Raw genomic sequence first — 20,391 nt, 5'->3', positions numbered from 1 at the left:
TGAGTAAATGGCCTCTAACACCTGTGGTCAATATTTTAATTGCAACCGCCTTATTCGGCAAAAAAAACAACAACCCAAAAAACATTAAATATATGAGTGGCATGGAGTATTGATTTTCATATTATATATTTTTTGTAAATTATGTACTAAAGTCGGTATGTATTTCATAAGCGCATATTTTAGATGTTTCACATTCATAAAAGGTAGCGGAACGTTTTGTCTTGTGCCTTAAAAGCGTCTGGATTGTTTTAGTCGCTGCACCGCGGTTAGCATTTAGCTTGTTGATATCTGTGCGCTCCCTTGATGGAGTGACCAGCTTGGTTTTTGTGATGTTTGATTGAAAATAACTAACATTTAAGCGGCAAACATGGCGCTTTCGATGGAAACGCAGCTTCAGAGCATCTTTGAAGATGTTGTGGTAACACGCATGTTTATAACTTGATTTATTAGCGAGCTAAGATTAGCTAGCATTTCACTTGTTAGCTTTTTTTTATTAAAATGCACACAGTGATCTCACTTTAGAGTTGATCATGTAAACATAAATATGCGGATAGTTAATATTTGATGCATGACTACACATAATGCTGTCTACAGAGATATTTGTGACTCAGTGTTTTTCACCCCACAAGCTACAGGATATATTTGTTTCGGAACATTCCAAGCATTATGTTTATTTTTATGGAAGTCAGAATTGCACTGTAAATAGGGGTTTTGAAGGCAACGTTAAAGTTAAAATCAAACCGCATAAGTTGTGATTCTACCATTATTTGTATCATTTCATAAAATTGCTAATCTTTTTTGTATTCCTCAGAAAACCGAGATGATAGAAGAGGCATTTGCAGGGTAAGACTTTAATTTGTACACTTGCAGCACATTGCTAAATTTATTATTGAATTTTTTTTAGATCCTACAAATTGCGATCAGAAAATTTTGGGGGATTTATGGAGGAAAAAAAATCTTGAAAATGGAAGTTTGGGATTATAGAAAAAAGTTTTTAGAGGTCGTGTTAGCATTTTTATTCAAACTGTGTATTCAGAACTTTGTGGATTCAGAACTTTGTGGAGGTAGATGCAATCAGTGATTTTATATGAAAGTTTTGGTCAGTGTAATGGAAAATTTTAAAATGTGCTCTTCACACCTCTTCTGGTTTAGTTATTTCTATATAGTCTTACCATGAGATTGGTCAAGCTGCTCTCACATAGACCTCTGCAGTGTCGTATAACAGCAGGGGAGAGCTCCTTGATCCTGGAGACTATCTAAGTGTTACTTCCCCAACATAGAACTTATCTGCCCTCTTTAGCATGAAAGAACGACCTCCTATCCTTAACAATAGACAAATGGCAAGACCATCTGTGTTGGGTTTCACAGAATTCCTGGTACATCACAATCAAGGATTCACACCTCTAGTCCAGTCAAGTCTCTCTTCTCTGACCAGAACCTATAAAAGCCAGATCCAATGCTGGTCAGAGCAGACTTAACAGACTCCTTTGACTCTGTATTTCTGTTTTCACCTTGCAAGGTTTTAATGAATTTCTTATCTATTCCTCCAGACTGATAGGTACTTTTCCTTGAACCTAAATAAAGAACCACAGACAACGTATATATAAATTTTATGACAAAGCTTTTGCAAAAGGAGAATTCTCCGAAACAGCTTCTCCAAGCCGTTCAGAGAGAGTTCTGATCTCCTTTCACGCAAACCCCTGTTTTATTGTCAAAGAAAAACAGCCAAGGGGCAGTTAGTAAAAACAACAGAGGTCGTAAAACATGTAACCTAAACAACCAGCAACCCATTTCCAGGTGTGATAACTAATCTGCGATCTGAGCCCGGTTCAAATCTCGGTCAAGCTGTTAACAAAACAAAATACGACTGCTCACAGGCAGTTTAGAGGGCATTCTGGTTGATAAGAATTTAGGGTCTGAGAACACAGAATTAACAGGCAAGCCTGACCTCCAGGTCAGAAGATAAACAGACAAGGAAGAGAACACTTTAATTAGACTGAATTTCACCTAAAGTAAAAACAAAATGATAATTCCGAAAATTCTCTAACATTCCCCCTTGTTAAAGTAATTTTTTCCAGAACAGTCAGTCTCCCAAAATTAAGAAACTTGTGACTGATTTAACAGTGTACTGTACAAGATTTAGTTTTCCACCTGGAAAAACCAGCTACAAGCGATATATTGACTAAAAAGTAAATTTTTAGCTCCATTTTTGTTTTGTTTTTTTTAAGGATGTTTATGGACACTCCTGAGAATGAGAGGACTAAACTGATAAGCTGTCTTGGGGCCTTCAGGCAGTACTGGGGAACTCTGCAACAGGTATCTACATGTTCAAATTCAAACACATACCAGCACTAAAAGATAACCTACATTAACTTCATTCCGTCAACTGCCTCTGTGTTTCTTCAGGACTCTCATGAGCAGTGTGTGCAGTGGATAGTGCGCTTCATCCACAGTCAGCACAGTCCCAAGAGGATCTCGTTCCTGTACGACTGTCTGGCGATGGCCGTGGAGACCAGTTTGTTGCCGCCTAGGTCAAGACATACTCAATTCTTAAAGCCTGATTACAGAAATCCTCCATAATTCTTTAACCTCTAATTAATCTGAAATGTATTTTTAGGATGGTGTGTGGAAATGCTGTTACTCAAACACTTTTGATGACCTTCAGCATCTTTGGTGCTGTCATTTATGTTAAGAGCCTGCATCATCATTAATGCGATAGGCTAAATATTAAGAACTGATGAGACTTGGAATATATTAACCAGCAGTTGGTGCTTTCCAAGCAGTCCTTCGTAACTAACATTTTAAACACTCATATTGTGACAACTAATTTATGCAGCCGTGTTGTAAAACTGGTACTTTGTTTAGTTTTTTTCCTCGTAATAATCTGTTCATATGCCTTTTTCTCATCTGTAGCTTTTGGGCAGTTTGATATCAGACTTTGTGGACAGTTTCAGACCCACAGCCAGAATCAACTCGATATGTGGTAAGGCACTAATTATGTCTAAAATATACAAGATTTCAGTTCTTAATATTTTTTTTCGTCACTCTTAAAAACATTTCATCTTAGTTTGTGTTTGTACAACATGAGCTCAGCCGATCTTACTATTTAATCACCTTCATATTGATTTTGTTTTTGTTCAGATATTGCATATTTTTATTTTCTAGAGTCTACTATGGTGAACTGTGGTTATGTGACTCTGATAAATAATAAGCATCAACAGGAGGTCACTTAGTTATTTTGATTTATAGGCTAGGATGTAACATGAGAGCTTTAGAAACTTTACAACTCTGACGGTTAATAACCTGCAACTGTTTATTCCTTATTATCTTATTGGCATGGTTTTCTCATCCAAAGTGTACACATACTATATCATGGTCTGTCATCATACTTGACAGTGTAAATATTAGGTTATGACAAAAGAAAAAACCTCTGTTTACTAACATTGTGAAGCTATCTACCGATAAAGTATGAAATGTTTTCAAATATCGTAACAAAAATAAAACAAGGATTCCTGTTCACCCAGTTGTATAAACACGCATTTCTTTGACATTATTGTTCACCGCTACTACGTTGCCAGCATATAAATCAAGATCCTTTTAGCACCTGTTCAAATTTTACCACAAAATAATCTACTATTTGCTCTCGTTGTTTGCTTAGAAACAGCAACAGCTGCTTGTTTGAGAATGAGGCGGACAATCAGCAACTTGTAAACTCTTTAAGATAAAGCTATAAATCAGATAAGTAAAGATGGTTTCAGCGTAAAGCTCAATACCAGGAAAGAAGGTGCCATGCCATCTAATTGTTTTGTCTTTGCGATGGAGTCTGGGTGTAACCAGATCCAGAGCAGTGAGAAAACGTAACTATTTTTATCTGATTATAAACAAGGTGTCCTTGCATCCTTGAACAGCCTTACATTGGTGTATTTAAAATTAACATCTTACAATGTCTGAAATTCATAAAAAAAAAAATTAAATAGGCCTTCCATATGTCAATCACAAGCCTTTAATTTTGTCATGTGAACACTATTTGGTCTCGTATAGGTATTTTTTATTTATTTTTATTTATTTTTTGTCAGGCAATTGTTTGAGTCGCTCTCAAACATATTCATTACGTTCTGTGACGTCAAGCGGTTGTGGCTACCGCTAGCTAAAGTGTAAATTTATCACCTGTTGCCTGGACATTTGTCTTTGCCATTATCTCATTTTGTTCCCAACACTTTTGTGGTGACACAGGTGTTAACTTTGATTGCTAGTTGTCTTAAAAAGTCTTCAATTTGTTTGTGAAAACTGCAGAAATCCTGATATTTTCATCAGCCTATGATCTGTTTCTGAATGCTGTTGTATCACATTATACATTCCATCTTTTCCCACCGAAATCCAAGCCTTTGTATTTGCACCTCTTACTAAATCTTCCAATCAGATAAGATCAGAAAAAATCTCCATGTGATTAAAAGGACACAGCTCTACTTATTTTTCCTTAAAATTTATTGTCGTTCAGTTTTTTTGAATTGGTCTTATCTAATCCGTGTGTGTTTGTGTGTTTGCAGGACGGTGTAGTCTGCTGCCTGTGGTGAACAACAGCGGAGCAATCTGCAACTCCTGGAAATTAGACCCAACAACGCTTCGCTTCCCTCTGAGGGGCATGCTGCCTTATGACAAAGTAACATACCTGTACACAGCTAACACTTTGAATTGCAAAAGTATTCACAAGCCCTTGAATGTTTTCACATTTTGTCACCTTACAGCAACAATCCTCAATGTATTTTAAGCTGTAGTGCAACATAAGATGATGGTCTGACTATAATTTGCAAGTAAAAAGAAAAAAAAATCTGCGTAATGTGGCATTTTTATTCAACTTCCTCTTTCTCTGATGTACCAATGCAGAAAAATTACTTTCAAAGAGTGGTGTTGATGCTGTCTATTTAGATCCACAGTTCACGCTTATTTGCTTGTTCCGAAGTGTGACGCGTGTGTTTTACGTTGTGTAGGACCTATTTGAGCCTCAGACCGGCTTGCTCCGCTATGTGCTCGAGCAGCCGTATTCCAGAGAGATGGTGTGCAACATGTTAGGACTCAACAAACAGGTAAAACGGTCTCTCTGCCGTTTTCTTTGCCTAAACACCATGCCATTTTTTATTTTTTTTTTAAATACCTGCCCATTTATTTCTATTTATTCCATTGGTTTGGACTTTTTAAAACATTTTCCTGTTCATTTTTCTTAATCCCTCTCAGTCCTTTGTCACTGACCCTCCTCCCATTCTTCTTTTGTCATCCTTTCCATACAGCTGTATAGATCCATGTAATGCAATGCTGTGAGCTTGTCCCATAATGCACTTATGTCAGTATTCCCTGTTGCGTTCATCCAGTTTCAGCTCAGCCCAGATCACTCGAGTTCACCGCTCAGAGTGTCGTAATGACACCAAACCATAATTAAAGCAACACACAGGTCTCTGTTGACATTCAGCGAACCAGAGCCTGTTTTGTACACGTTAAGACAGCTGAGTTGATGCTGAACTGTGCTGAACAAACAGTGAACATCCTACTTGTAGCTCCTTAGTTACCACTTTCTCTCTGTCTCTCCCCCCCCTTTCCCATCCTCTTTGTTTACTTTTTCTTTCCTGTTTCTCTCTCTTTTGTCCTCTGGTTGTCTCTGGTGTTTGTCCGTCTCTCTGCCATGCGCTCTCTAGACTCTGAACATTGCCCAGGTATGTCGTTGTTCCTCTTCTGGTTACACGACCTGCCAACTAACCAGCTCTCCGCTCGCTTAGATTTTGTTTTATACGAAAAACCCAAAGTGGACAAAGACAGAAAGTCGAATGGAGCAAATCAGAATCGCAACAGTGCTTGAAATGGATGCAGAAGGGGTTCAGATGGAAACATCTGTGTTTTGAAATGAGTGCTGGATCACATTTTGTGTTCACAGAAAGAAGCAGGTAGATGATTTGACTTCTCAGCAACAACTTAGGATATGAATGATGCAGTATCTTGCCAAATTATTTACATTCCCTAAAATGTTTTCAGTTTTTTTTTTTTTTTTTTTTTTTATACTACAACCAAAAACCTCAATTTGTTTTCAGTGCTGGGGGAAGTAGGGCAAAATAATAAAGTGCCAATGGTGCATGATTTTGTTTAGTGGGCAAAGGTATTAAACTCTCTAATTTATTAGTTTTTCAGAACTACGACTCACCATAATTACAGCTGCAAGCATTTTAAAGAAAAGTCCATACCAGTTTTCCACATCTAGAGATTAAGATTTATGCCTTATCTTACATTTTTAGGGCTAAAATGTGTTTTTATTAAAGGTGCATTGTGCCATTTGGAAGCAGTAAGTCGGCTCTGTTGAGCCTGCACTCTTTTAATTCATTATCTTTATGAGATTTACATATTCCTTTTGGTCTACTGTCCTGCGCTTTAAAACTTTAATCAGCTCTGTGGCTATCACTGATAGGGCTTCTTAAAAACGTCCAGGCATTTTTATTTTATTTTTTTTCAGCTAACAAGCCTGACATGAAGTATTTTCAAGTTGAAACCCTGCTGTTGTCATTTCAGGTGCTGTTGCACTGCATGTGTGGATGTAGTCTGGTGCTTGCCTGTTGTCAGCAAGGTGCTTTTTTTTTTGTCATGCCAACCTGGGCAAAACTGTGTCTAAAAACTCTTAACTCGCATTACTGAAGGCATATCTTCTTTCCTATGTATTTGTTTGTCAACACATAGCAGCTTACTTTAACCTTGTAGGAACAGGGAGTACTATTTGTAGTTTGTGACCTTCAGACACCTGGTTAAATAAGCAGTCAGAGAGGAAGCAGAGCTGGTTTTAAAATAATATCAGGTTGGCAGGAGGAGCAGGAAGTTGGATCTCCGTTGCAAATGCATAGAAAGGAAATGGATTCCCAGAACTTGAAATCATCCATTCCACTGTATGGGTGAAGGGCTTTCAAAATAAAAGCGGTCTGCTTTCAGCCTGAAAGCAGACAGTAAGATTCTGAAAGAAGTCTTAAAAAACGCATGTCAAAGAATCGTGGAGAAATGGCGAAATACCTCAACCGCTGCCTTACTAAAAAGCCACGGAATAGTGACGTAGATGCAGAAGCCAAAGGAAAACTTCATATGCAAAACCAGCTGTGATTGGTTGGTTGACAGAGCGCAGACCTCTGGTACAACAATTAAAAAAATGCTGTAAACGAAGGGCGCAGGTTGTTGGATGCCTTTTATTGAGCTGCAAGACCCAAGATAAAAGTTGGATGTAAAGGAGGCTTGAAGTCTGGCTGTATGTGGAACAGGGAATCTTAACGTGGGCAAACTCAATTAGTTTTTCATACACAATTGTCTGTGACCTTTAATTGTTGACATTAAACTGTTGCAATAGCTGAGGCTGTGTTTAATTCAAAGCATTGGATTGATTTATGAGTGAGAAGAAATCTGCTAAATTGAAGGACTTTTTGTTCAGATATTTACTGGTTTGTAGTTCTCTAGTGATTGGGGTGATTTTTGGTTTGGTTTTTTTTGGAGTGATGTGGATAAACCATGTGGGTTATTTTCAGAAATTTCACAGAAGCTACACCTCTCCTTTTCTCTGTCTCTTTGTTGCTTTCTATTCCCCTGTGCGAGCATGGAAAAGAGGTTGTACCAGTAGCTGGATTTAAGAAAATAAAAAAATAACAATGAAAAAAGCAAAACAAAAGAAATAAATACAATTGAGTGAGAAAGTGAAGGACAGCCTCCTCTTCTTCCTCCAAATCTCCCCTCTTCCCCCTCTTGACTGCCTCTCCAAACCTTGCAGTTCTGCATGCAGGAATGTGTTGCACCTTTTTTTTTTTTTTTTGTGACTGGTTGTTGTGTCGTGCTGTGTTGTTCAACCCAATCTGTGTCTGAGTTACTTAAGAACGTCTATCCTCAGAGGTTTCATATAACTCCCTAGCGAAAGAGGTCTATAAATAAAATATTTTGTGCTCCATTTCTTCACAAAGCTAGTGAAATTAAATAGGATGATTTGTGGTGTAGGTCAATGGTACAGTTTAATTGATTTTTTTTTTTTTTTTTTAACAACTCTTATACTGCACCATTAATGTACTGTAATAAAGCCATAAGCTTTACACAGAGAAATAAAACCAGAAAACTCAGATTGAGGTCAACAAAGGACAGCAGGCCACCTGACGCTGACAGAGCTGCAGCAGCCATTACGGTCTCTCTTTTACTGTGAGCATAAATCTGTTGTTTGAAAACCGACAGATTCAGTAGATTGATAAATTAATGCGACGAGTTTGTGTTGCATTTTTGCGAGAGAGACACACACAAAAGCCAGCAGCAGGGATTGTGAGTCTAAACAGAAACTCTGATATGGTTTTTTAAAAATTGACTCAATTAGCAACCTGAAGTGGACACTAATGATCTGGATCAAGATCTTTATTTTTTTTTATTGTTTAAACGGTTAAAACACTCTGGTAAAAGAAAAAAAAAATTAATAACTAAAAATGCCAATTGAAAACTCTTTCAGTTAAAGGAAATATCCAACATTTTAAAACGAGCAGAGCACAGTGTTTGTCTTGAGTGTTGACTAAATAAAGACTTAAAATATGATTTGTAAAAACTCTGCATAAAATCAATCACAGTTTGGGGCTTTAATATCCCTTTATTCATCTCTACTCCTGCCTGCCTTACCCACAGTATCCTATTCTCTTGGTAATCCCCCTCCTTCCCTGTTTTTGTTTGTTTTATTTTCCACTGTTTTCTACCCCCCTAAAGGGGGGTGAGGGGAAGTCTTTCTGCCCTAACAAATGTTATACTGATGTATTTCAATTCTAATTCTAACCAGAAGTACCAAATCTGATTTTATGCTGTTTGAAAACCAAAACTATGTGTTTTCATGCAGGTGAATTTTAGTTTTAGTTGCACCAAGGTTCTTGTTTTACCACTAGGGATCTAACTAATTATTCATTGTGTACAAAAGTCATGCTGTGGTAGCTATATGTTTTTGTTTTTTTTCTTCCACACAACCCAGTCCAAATAAGTTTATTTTTATTTTATTTTTTGGTCCGTGCTCCAACTCTGACGTTTAAATCTCAGTGAAATGAAAGGACGAGGAGAAGCTGTACGCCAGAATAGAGCTACAGTTGGACCTCGATAAGATGCCGTCCTGCATGAGAGAGACTGAAATATATTTTCCAAGTCTGTGTGTTTAATAACGGCTGTGGCATGTGAAACTTTAGTGTAGTTGTAATAATATTTTTTGTCTCTCTGTGTTAACCCTCTTGTCGTCGTGCTTACTTTGTTCTTCGCCCTGTTAACGCTCCGCTCCACGCCTTGCAGCAAAAGCAGCGGTGCCCGGTGCTGGAGGAGCAGCTGGTGGACCTGGTGGTGTACGCCATGGAGCGGTCGGAGACGGAGGAACATTTCGACGCCGACATCGGAGGAACGAGCCAGTTGCTGTGGCAACACCTCTCCTCCCAGCTCATCTTCTTTGTGTTGTTTCAGTTTGCCAGCTTCCCTCACATGGTGCTCTCCTTACATCAGAAGGTAAGAGTTTCCATGAGCAGAGTTGGTGCATCTTGCTCTCAGATTTTGAAGACACTGGACTGCCACAGTTAAATAGGAGAGTCGCAAAAAGAACAAAAAAAGGGTAATTTTGTGCTTTTCCATGTCTTTGAGCCTTTTGGATCAGTGTTATTAACTTGAACCTAGGGTTTCTAAACTGTCTGGTTTAGATGGCAAATAAAACATTTATCCAAGATAGCAAACTGTACCTTAAACAATCTCTGTTTAACGCTGGATGGTCCAGTCTGACAAGTCAGAGATTTGCGAAATGTAGAAATGGAGCAGATCTCAGGTGGTCCAGTGGCCAAAAGTGCAATGAAATGACAAAAGTGCTGAAACATAAACAACGTTTTATTCTACATCGGCGGTTTTCAAAGTGTGAGGTGCGCCTCCCCTGGGGGGCGCCAGAGCACTTTAGGGGAGGTGCGGTGCGAGGGAAAAAGTAAACCGGAAAAGCTATCTGCTTGCCGTCTACTGATGTGAGAGAAACGTCTTTTACGCACACGATCAACTCTGTGGATTTAGGAAAAAGTTGGTACTGTGGGGTGCGCATGTGGAGCGGGGATCAGTGGAAATGTTTCCCCCCTTAGAGGATGTTTTGGCCAGTGATGTCAGTAACGTTACTGACGTCGGACCACTTTTTTCCATAACGAGTAATCTAACGCGTTGCTATTTCAAATCCAGTAGTTAGACTACAGTTACTTATAAAAATCATTTTTGCGTTACTGTCTTCTTTTGTTATTTAATCGTATTTCCTCTATGCGTCTTGTCGAGTGACCGACGTCTCTATGCAACAGAAATGTAAACAATGGCGGGAGATGCGCATTTTGTTGGTGGAAAAACTGGAACTAGTTTGAGTTTCTGTCGACAAGTCCGATTATTATAAGCGGCTTTGGGCTTTTTTTTTTTTAAGTCGCTTGAAAATTTTACGAGTTGCTGGTTGCGCCTTTTTGGGCTCGTTTTTGAACGTGAAGTTACTCATTTGGGGTTGGAAATAAGCAGAAACTCAATAAATCCCAGAATTTGTCCGTCATTAAGGTAGTTTTAGTCAGTCTCTCCTTGTTCATAATTTTCCGGATGATCCGTCCCGCTATATCTTTGTTAATGTCAAGCAGCAGGCATTGTGCTCCTTGGAGGGGGGCTCACCCTTTCATACTTTGAAAACCCCTGTTCTACATGATGCGGTATAATCTGTTGGTTATGTCTTTATTCTAAAGTCTTATGAACTCTCACCAAATGAACCTGTCTGGGCTGCAAACCCAAGGTTGGATGTTGTTGAGCCAGACTCTCTCCAGTGTTTAGGATTTTTTTTTTTTTATCTTCTGTATAAAACTGTTATGTTGACTGGCTGTTGTCAAAGTCATCTGAGTCCACACAAAATAATGCTACATTTTATTTGTGTATATATATATATATATATATATATATATATAATATTCATATTACTTTGATTTGTGAAATTTAAGGGAAATAATTTTGCTCCAAAATCAATATGTTGCTAAAAGAAAGGAGTAAATAAATTTTTAAAAACTACAGGATTTTAAATGGTGTAGTAGTTGGGAATACTATAATAGAAATTATAGAAAGAGTACCTTGCATTCGATGCTAGCTTTGTCACAAATTTAGTTCGACAATAGTTCTTCCCAGAAATGATGTAATCATGGCATTTTGAGACAGTCTTCAAGTAATAATAATAATAATGGCATATTAATACCAGTACACACAAAGATAAAAAAATAAAAATCTTGCATTTCTAAGGAATATTTAACAGTGGAAACGGAAGACATTTTAGATATCTGAAATTAACAAAAAAATGTAAAGCAGCAATAATTCAAATGGATTATGAAGTCTCTGTAACCAAAATAGCATTTCAAAAAATAATAATCATTCAACTTAGATGGGGAAAAACGGGCAAAAGTGGCAGATAATGCAAACTAACTACTTCATACTGGGTCTCAAATGTTTGCTGAACTTTTCAAAATGCCAGCTTTTCTACTATATTAAATGAAAATGTCTCTTTAATGACGCTCTCATTTTAATTTATATAATTAACTGATTTATTGCTTTTAGTGACATGCTTACTTGATGCACAACCAGCTTTCTGTTTTTAAATTAAAAGGCTAAATGACATGAATTAGGTGAAAAATCATACCCTTTATTTTCTCAACCTTTCTGTCTTTTTAGCTTGCAGGCAGAGGCCTTATTAAAGGCAGAGATCACCTGATGTGGGTCCTACTGCAGTTCATATCAGGCAGCATTCAGAAAAATGCCTTAGCTGACTTCTTGCCAGTCATGAAGCTCTTTGACCTGCTTTACCCAGAAAAAGAGGTGAACTAAAGTGAACAGTTTGGCTTTTTTGCTGTGCATTTTACTATAAATATATGATTGTAATAAGTAAATGTGGCATTTTGTTATTCACATTTCCAGTGCATACCAGTTCCTGACATCAGCAAACCTCAGTCAACTCACTCCTTTGCCATGACCTGCATCTGGATCCACCTGAACCGCAAAGCTCAGAACGACAACTCCAAACTGCAGATTCTCATACCACACTCCCTGAAACTCCACCATGAGTGCGTCTATTTAACCCACCTGGCCCCAAAGTGTAAATGCTGCTCTTAGTTTATCAGTAGTTTATTCATTTTCTTCGCCTTAGGTTTCTCCAGCAGTCGCTGCGTAACAAAAGCCTGGGCATGTCCGACTACAAGATCGCCTTGCTGTGCAACGCCTACAGCACCAACTCGGACTGCTTCTCTCTGCCAATGGGCGTCCTGGTGGAGACCATCTACGGAAACGGGTCCATGAGGATCAACCTGCCCGGCACCAGCTGCATGGCGTCGGGATCCGTCACTCCGCTGCCAATGAACCTGCTGGATTCTCTCACTGTGCACGCGAAAATGAGGTAGTAGAGAAAGAAAAGGGCTGAACCCCTTCAGTTCAAATGAACTGCGTTATCTTTAACGCATGTGTCCGCCGGGTTTGTTTTCAGCCTGATCCACAGCATCGCCACACGTGTGATCAAACTGGCTCACGCCAAGTCCAGCATCGCCCTGGCTCCGGCGCTAGTGGAAACGTACAGCAGGCTTTTGGTCTACATGGAGATCGAGTCACTGGGCATCAAGGGATTTATCAGTAAGCGTTCGTTTATATTTTGACAGAGGATGAACTTACAAAGCATGTTTAAAGAATCGCTGAAAACACTTTTGACGAACCAGTATGCAAAACTTTGCAAACGTATCCGTACCGCTTAAATTTCTGAACGTTTTTCACCGGTATTTTGCGCTGAAATGCAGGTCAGTATGCAGAAACATTAGAAAGCTTCCCTGTTCAGGTCAGTTGCTGCCCAACGTGTTCAAGTCTCACGCGTGGGGAATCCTTCACACACTGCTGGAGATGTTCAGCTACAGGATGCATCACATCCAGCCGCACTACAGGGTTCAGCTCCTCAGCCATCTACACAGCCTGGCTGCTGTGCCCCAGACCAACCAGAATCAGCTGCATCTCTGGTAACCTCACTACTTTTAACATATGCAAGTTATTTGATATAAGAAAGAAATGGTTATTCTACACCCTGCAGGTTCAAATTAAGTAAAAAGTTGAAGTAATTCAGCAGGAAGACGGTGTTGTGAAAGTGCATGTAATAAAAATGAAAACCGCAAGAGACAAAAGAATATCTTCTTGTTAATTATAGATTTCAAGATTTGAAAAAAATGCAAATTTTATACAATGTTCCCCAAGGTTTAATGCTAGAATCGCTGGTTTTGTTTTGTTTCTTTTTGTGTAGTAATGACATTCATAAAGTCTCCATATTACTGCCATTAACTGATATGATGTGGGAAGGATTTACGTCGTCTTTTATTTTCTTACTATGTGTGGTGTAGCAGTAATAGTGAGAGAGTGTATCTGATTGTGCTCAAGTTATTTTTTTTATTTATTTATTTCTTTGACTCTTAACTTTATAGAAACGGAGATTTGTGTCTCTTTCCTCAGCGTTGAGAGCACCGCCCTGCGGCTCATCACGGCGTTGGGGAGTTCAGAGGTCCAACCTCAGTTCACCCGCTTCCTCAACGACCCGAAGACTGTCCTCTCTGCCGAGTCAGAGGAGCTGAACAGAGCTTTGATACTCACGCTGGCCAGGGCCACGCATGTGACTGGTACTTTCCAGTAAACTTCGCCTTTAGATCCGTTTTGTTTTGGTCTCGGTGTCATTTATTCCGCCATGCTTTCTCAGCTGAAAAGTTGTCGCCTGCTCTGTACCTTCTGTAGATTTTTTCACCGGCTCCGACTCCATTCATGGCACCTGGTGTAAAGACATCCTCCAGACCATCATGAGTTTTACGCCTCACAACTGGGCGTCACACACTCTGTCCTGCTTCCCAGCTCCTCTGCAGGTGCCACACATTTACCTCTGCAGGCGCGACATGGATTCAACGACCGATTTTTAACTTTGAACGATTCCCCTGTTTGTGACGCAGGCGTTCTTCAAGCAGAACAATGTTCCTCAGGAGTCTCGCTTCAACCTGAAGAAGAACGTGGAGGAGGAATACAGGAAGTGGAAGTCGATGGCCAATGAGAATGACATCATCACCCACTTCTCAATGCAGGGCTCTCCTCCCTTGTTCCTGTGTCTGCTGTGGAAGATGCTTCTGGAGACGGATCGCATAAACCAGATAGGATTCAGGTCTGGACGCTGTTTCGTACTTTGAGAGAGGATGCCGTCGTGAATTAAAACATTGTAATTTTTAATTTAATTACTTTTTTTTTTCTTTCTTTAAAACCTTCATCAGGGTTTTGGAGCGAATCGGAGCTCGTGCGCTGGTGGCTCACGTCCGAACATTCGCCGACTTCCTCGTCTACGAGTTCTCGACTTCAGCTGGCGGACAGCAGCTCAACAAGTGCATTGAAATCCTGAATGACATGGTCTGGAAATACAACATCGTCACTTTGGACAGACTCATCCTGTGTCTGGTGAGAACATCTAGAGGAACTCTGCATTGCTAATGCTCCTTTTGGTTCAGTGTTCTTTATTGGCGGTGTTTTCTTTCAGGCGATGCGAAGCCACGAGGGGAACGAGGCTCAGGTTTGTTACTTCATTATCCAGCTCCTTCTGTTGAAGCCGAGCGACTTCAGGAACCGAGTCAACGACTTTGTGAAGGAGAACGCTCCTGAGCACTGGCTGCAGAGCGACTGGCACAACAAACACATGAACTACCACAAGGTTTTTTTTTTCTTTTTTTTTTTTCTTCTTCTTAAAAGATTTTATATCAAAATATTGACTGTTTTGAGGTTAGATAGGTCTGGAAAAGGAAAAAAAGACTGTGGGAAATGATTGATTCTATCATTTTTCTTCACCAATCCTCTAAATGTCTTTCCATCCTTATGTCTGTCTGTACATGCATCCCTCTGTTTGTGGGTTCATTCGTTTGTCCCTCTGCCTGTCCATCTAAGCGTCTTTATGTCTGCTCGTCCAATCTGTAAACCCCCCCCCCTTTTTTTTTTTTTTTTTTTTTATTGATCAATTTTTAAAATGATTGTTAGTTGCAGTCCTAGTTATGGGGTTGGAAAAAGATTTCCAAAAGTCTTAAATGTAATGTACCGAAACTTGTAGAAATCTCTCTCCTTCCACTTTGCCACAGTTTGTAGCCTGTCACGTTGTTTCCTGACTGTCGGCCAAAATTGAATGTGAGAAAGTAATTTAACATGGAAAAACCTTCGTTTCATTTCCAGAAATACCCCGAGAAGCTGTACTTTGAGGGTCTTGCGGAACAAGTGAGCCCTCCCCTGCAGCTGCAGTCTCAGTACCTGCCGATCTACTTCGGCAACGTCTGCCTGCGCTTCCTGCCCGTCTTCGACATCGTCATCCATCGCTTCCTGGAGCTCCTCCCCGTCTCGAAGTCTCTGGAGACGCTGCTGGATCACCTGGGAGGACTGTACAAGTTCCATGGTGAGGACGACCACCGGTCAGGGGAAACGATCGACAAGCACCAAAGTTCTTAATCTGCGAATGTCTTCTGCGCGCAGACCGGCCTGTGACGTACCTGTACAACACCCTTCATTACTACGAACGGCATCTCAGAGACCGAACCAACCTGAAGAGGAAGCTGGTTCACGCCATCATGTCTTCACTGAAGGCAGGCAGAAAGAACGAGCAGAGCTGCCGTTCGATACGAGCAGCGACGTTAACCCTGAAGCTTTTGTTCTGCAGGACAACCGAACCCCCGGATGGTGCCTGAGTGAGACCTATTTGAAGTTTGGCATGAACCCCAGGGAGGACAACGTCTGGATCCCTGATGACACCTACTACTGCAAGCTGATCGGCCGCCTTGTGGACAATATCCTTTAATAGTCTGAACAGATCCATCATCGTAACAAGATCAGACTGATGCAGGATAATGGAGGAAAGCGCAGCCCTTCGAGGCGCCCGGCTAATACACTTGTTACTCCTAATAGCATGTCTCCCTCCATGGCTTTGAAAAGCAATTAAAAGTCAATTTTTGCTATTGCGCCCCAACGTGTTAGAATTATCTGTAAGCAAGATAAAAATCCACCTGAGGGCTTTTCTTGGCTGCTGGGTTACCTCTGCTCATTTGCTTTCGTTGAAGTTGTTTTCCCACCTACTCCCATCTCAGCCCGCCTTAACTCTCGCTCCCACCCATGGCGGGAAAGTCGCCCGGCCCCTTCCCGAACTGTGACTGGAGGTTCAACGAGTTCCCCAACCCCGCGGCTCACGCCCTGCATGTCACCTGCGTGGAGCTCATGGCTCTGGCCGTGCCGGGGAAGGACGTTGGCAACGCTCTGCTCAATGTGGTGTTAAAGAGGTGCAACAAACACATTAATGATTGTGAATTGCATGCAAATCTATGTTTTATAGCATGACCATTTTCCTGTTTACTCTTTTATTATTATTATTATTATTATTATTATTAATCAACCAAATCTGTCTCATTGAGTTGATAGAGCAAACAAACAAACCTAGACTTCAGAATTTTGACAGACTTCATAGCAAAAACACAAAATCTTGCCAAGTATTTTGGTCTAGTATTGAATGCAAATATCTTAGTCTTGTTTCTTTTAAAATGCACAAACTTACAAGTAATTTTTCAGCATGATATGGAAGCTTGTTTTAAGAAAATAATACCTTAATATTGATTGAAAAAAGTACTAGTTTGGCAGATTACTTCACTTATAACAAAACCTTTTCCCCCTGTTGTAAGGGAGAAAGTACTTTTTTTATCAATATGAAGGTATTATTGACCTGAAACAATCTCCCATATCATGCTGAAAAGATACTTGTAAGTTAGTGCACTTTAAATAAATCAAAACTAATTAGAAACTAGATCGAAAACACTTAAGATTTTGATTTATTTTTTTATTGTTGTACTCATTGAGGGATAAATGGTTTTGTAGTTGAAATTCTAGGCATTGGGTGTCAAGCCAACAGCTTTCTTCCTGGTTTAGTTCTTTCTCTTTTAAACCCAAGCAAAGATTGCGATTTTTGTATTTGCAAATCAAAAGGCCCGATAAGTTGGAAGGAAAGTTGCTTAATGACTTTTTAATATATAAACCAGCAGCTGAGGCAACAAGCCCAGAGGAATGTCCACTGCTAATCAAAAGTTTCAGTTATTCATTGCTGACCGTCAAAAAGGAGTGTGATGTGACTATAGGTCGCCTGCTGACTTGTGTGGTTGAGATTGAAATCTTTTTCACCTTTTAGTCAACCTCTGGTTCCCAGGGAGAACATCACAGCTTGGATGAACGCCATTGGACTGGTGATCACTGCCCTTCCTGTAAGAAAACACACAGAAAACGTGACATCCTTTGAGCATTTCCTTAAGAAAAAAAAAAACTTCAAACATCTTTCCCCTCCTGTTGCAGGAACCCTACTGGATCGTCCTCCACGACCGCATCATCTCTGTGCTCAGCTCGCCGGCGCTGACGTCGGAGACAGAGTGGGCGGGGGATCCGTTCGCCTTGCTGGACTTCACCGCCTGCCACCAAAGCTACAGCGAAATGAACTGCAGCTACGTGCTGGCGCTGACGCACGCCGTGTGGCACCACTCGTCCATCGGACAGCTCTCTCTGATTCCCAAGTCAGCCGCCCCACCTTCTCTTTTACCACCTGCCATTCTGTGCCTTAAAGGGCCCGGTGTGATGTAGCACTTTCTTCTTTTTGTGTAGATTCCTGTCAGAGACGCTGAAACCCATCGTCCAGACGGAGTTGCAGTTGCTTTATGTTTACCACCTAGTGGGGCCGTTCCTGCAGCGCTTCCAGCAAGAAAGGACGCGATGCATGCTGGAGGTACAATCACAGCTCTAGTGTTGGATGATAAATGCAATAAAAGTTTTTTGTTTTTTTTCCAAGCACTTGTCAATGTTTGTGTTATAGATTGGGGTGGCCTTCTATGAGATGCTGCAGGCCGTTGACCAGCACTGCCAACATCTGAGCTACATGGACCCCATCTGTGATTTTCTCTATCATATCAAGTACATGTACACCGGAGACAGCGTGAAGGAGCAGGTGAGAACAAGCCGGAACGATGACAGTTGTTCATCGATGGAGGAGGAAACAAAAAGAGACTGAGACGATGTCATTTCAGAGAATCAAAACGCCTGACAGAGACGTTGTAACTCTGCTGTTTATCAGAGTTGATATAACCAGACAGCTGAGAATACAATTACCACTGAACTGTCGAAAGGCTTTTCTGTATTTCCATCAGATTCACCTGAAGTGACAGTTTGTTGTTTTTTCTTCTTTTTTTTTTTTTTCAATTTTGTGTGACTGCTTCTTTCACAAAACTATTCAATCTGCACAAAATGGATCGCATGATAATTTGCATAACAGAAAATGCCAACCTGAAAATGCACCTAAATTCATGTCTGTGCAGGTAGAGAAAATCATCATGACTCTGCGCCCTGCGATGAAGCTGCGTCTGCGCTTCATCACTCACAGCAGCATCATCGAGACCTCCTCATCAGCTGCCGCCACCGCGTCGTCTGCCTCGGCCTCTTCCTCCTCCGCCGGCGCTCCCCAGCCGCCTCCTTCCACACTCTCCTCCACCAACGCCGCAGCCTCTCCCTCACAGCACGCACACACACCCATGTAAAGGCACAAGGGAAGATGACGCTGGTGAACTGAAACATGAAATGACAGCCAGGTGTTTTGGTTGCGAGTTTTTGAAGCTTAAAGATGAATTTCGAAGTCGCTGTTCTGTTTTTAGATACGTCGTCAGAAGAAAGAACACCTGGAAAGCCGATTGTGTTATTTGCATGATTGTAGTGAATGATTAGAACAGGCAAAATGCAAAGACTTACTGTTGTAGAAGGATCACGTAACTATTTTTTACTACTGTTTTATTTTTGTAGTTTTTTTTTTTTGCATTGAATATTACTTTTACTTTATTGAAAACTGCAATAAAAATGCTTTTTATACTATACGTGCTGTGACCTTTTTACACCATATTCTTCTGATGGCATCTTCTTTGCTTCATTTAATATTTTTCCTTGGCTCTTGTATAATTTTTTTTTTGTTGCTCTAATGCTTAGCCTCCTGTTGGCCCAGATTTGAACCGGTCAGGTCATTTTATCCTCATTTTTCCCTCTGGAGAAACACTTTTTCTTTGACTGTCGCTCTCAAGCAGGTCATCAAAGTGTCAAGCATGCAAGAGCAAACTGATGTGCCGTCATACACAATATATCGGCTGTGTTGTGGCTGTATGCCAGTAGGGGGAGTCCCAACGTTTTTAACAAAACCCTGTTTTTTTTTTTTTTTTTTTTGCACGTCATCAGTCATATTTTTGGTCCATGAAGACAAAACACTTTTTTTTTTTTTTTTTTTTTCACGCCTGTGTATTTTTGCCAGAATACAGGGCTAAAATATTCAGGCAAACACTCATTTATTAAGGTGAACACTACACAAAGCTTAGTTTCACTGGAACACGTAGGCTAAAGAAATTAGTAGGATTTCATACACAAACTCTTACGTTTTGGTTACTAAACCTTGCAGATTGCCAGCAGTGGTTTAAAAAATTTCTCCAACTTACTTTGGCTTTGGATGACCAGGTCAGGATATTAATCCATTGAGACTCAGTACTGTCCTTTGTGAAAATCGGGGCCTTCAATACAAAACTCAGTAGCTTTAAATTGCAGTAAAATGATCCTCTGTTGTCCTCTAGTGGTAGATAATCTACTTCAGTAGTGCTATATCTCTAACTGACTCACCAAGGCAGTTCGGCATGTTCCAGCATCAGTTTTATTTCGCAATGGCGAATATTTCCCTAGCGGGAAATCTACCGAACAGCCTCGAAATGTTGCTGTTCAGTTCAGAAAGCTACTATAATATTCACCTGAAATGTGAAGGCCTGACCTCACACATACTGCTCCAGTCTTCAATAAACTCAGTTCTTGTTCCTGCTGACGGTGTTATCGTTTACCGTAGTTTGCTCCAGTGCTAGGCTAAAGCTAGCATGTGCACTTCCTGCTGAACATGACATATTGGTTATTTGGTTTGTGTCATATTTTAGAGCAGTCCGGGCAATTGTGGAGAAAAAATTCTCCCGATTCAAAAAGTTGTGTGGGTAAACCATACACAACAGCAGTGCCATAATGCGTCATCGTGTCATCCCTCTTCATTCTGGTCACCAGCCTGTTCACACCCTGCAGTGGGATGGAATCCCTTTCTTTAAAGGGACCAAACCTGATCCTACTGGTGTTCAATGTGGCTAGAGTCAGGACTGTAGGCAGGCCATTCGGTTCTCTACAACCTATATCCATGTCTTTGGCATTAAGACTGCAACCAACGGTGATGAGCTTTGTTTTTTTCCAGTGAGTGAGACGCCTCCCCACACCATCACACTGCCTCCA

The 20,391-nt window shown here is 40.4% G+C and overlaps 1 protein-coding gene across 1 annotated transcript; it reads left to right on the top strand.

Annotated features, from left to right (window-relative positions):
- The first annotated feature begins 212 nt into the window (after window positions 1–212).
- On the top strand, window positions 213–18,961 carry med23 (mediator complex subunit 23). Its single transcript, XM_044107442.1, has 29 exons — window positions 213–418; window positions 812–843; window positions 2,229–2,316; window positions 2,407–2,531; window positions 2,618–2,621; window positions 2,914–2,983; window positions 4,548–4,660; window positions 4,989–5,084; window positions 5,688–5,705; window positions 9,307–9,513; window positions 11,716–11,859; window positions 11,959–12,104; window positions 12,188–12,433; window positions 12,521–12,663; window positions 12,863–13,037; window positions 13,522–13,685; window positions 13,798–13,922; window positions 14,007–14,212; window positions 14,319–14,499; window positions 14,579–14,749; window positions 15,259–15,475; window positions 15,553–15,662; window positions 15,737–15,863; window positions 16,184–16,349; window positions 17,246–17,318; window positions 17,407–17,621; window positions 17,710–17,830; window positions 17,918–18,049; window positions 18,417–18,961. The coding sequence occupies exons 1-29, from the start codon at window positions 368–370 to the stop codon at window positions 18,633–18,635; spliced, it is 3,885 nt and encodes a 1,294-aa protein (XP_043963377.1). The 5' UTR covers window positions 213–367; the 3' UTR covers window positions 18,636–18,961.
- Window positions 18,962–20,391: the final 1,430 nt, after the last annotated feature.

Source organism: Gambusia affinis, linkage group LG22, assembly GCF_019740435.1.
Source record: "Gambusia affinis linkage group LG22, SWU_Gaff_1.0, whole genome shotgun sequence".
Taxonomy (NCBI): Eukaryota; Metazoa; Chordata; class Actinopteri; order Cyprinodontiformes; family Poeciliidae; genus Gambusia; species Gambusia affinis.
The sequence above is the reverse complement of the archived record's forward strand: the minus strand, read 5'-3'. Positions and strand labels throughout refer to the sequence as shown.

Coding starts and splice junctions, on each gene's coding strand:
- med23 (XM_044107442.1), top strand. CDS start 368: ATGGCGCTTTCGATGGAAACGCAGCTTCAGAGCATCTTTGAAGATGTT. Junction 4,661..4,988: donor GCATGCTGCCTTATGACAAA/GTAACATACCTG, acceptor TACGTTGTGTAG/GACCTATTTGAGCCTCAGAC. Junction 13,923..14,006: donor GCTTCCCAGCTCCTCTGCAG/GTGCCACACATT, acceptor TTTGTGACGCAG/GCGTTCTTCAAGCAGAACAA.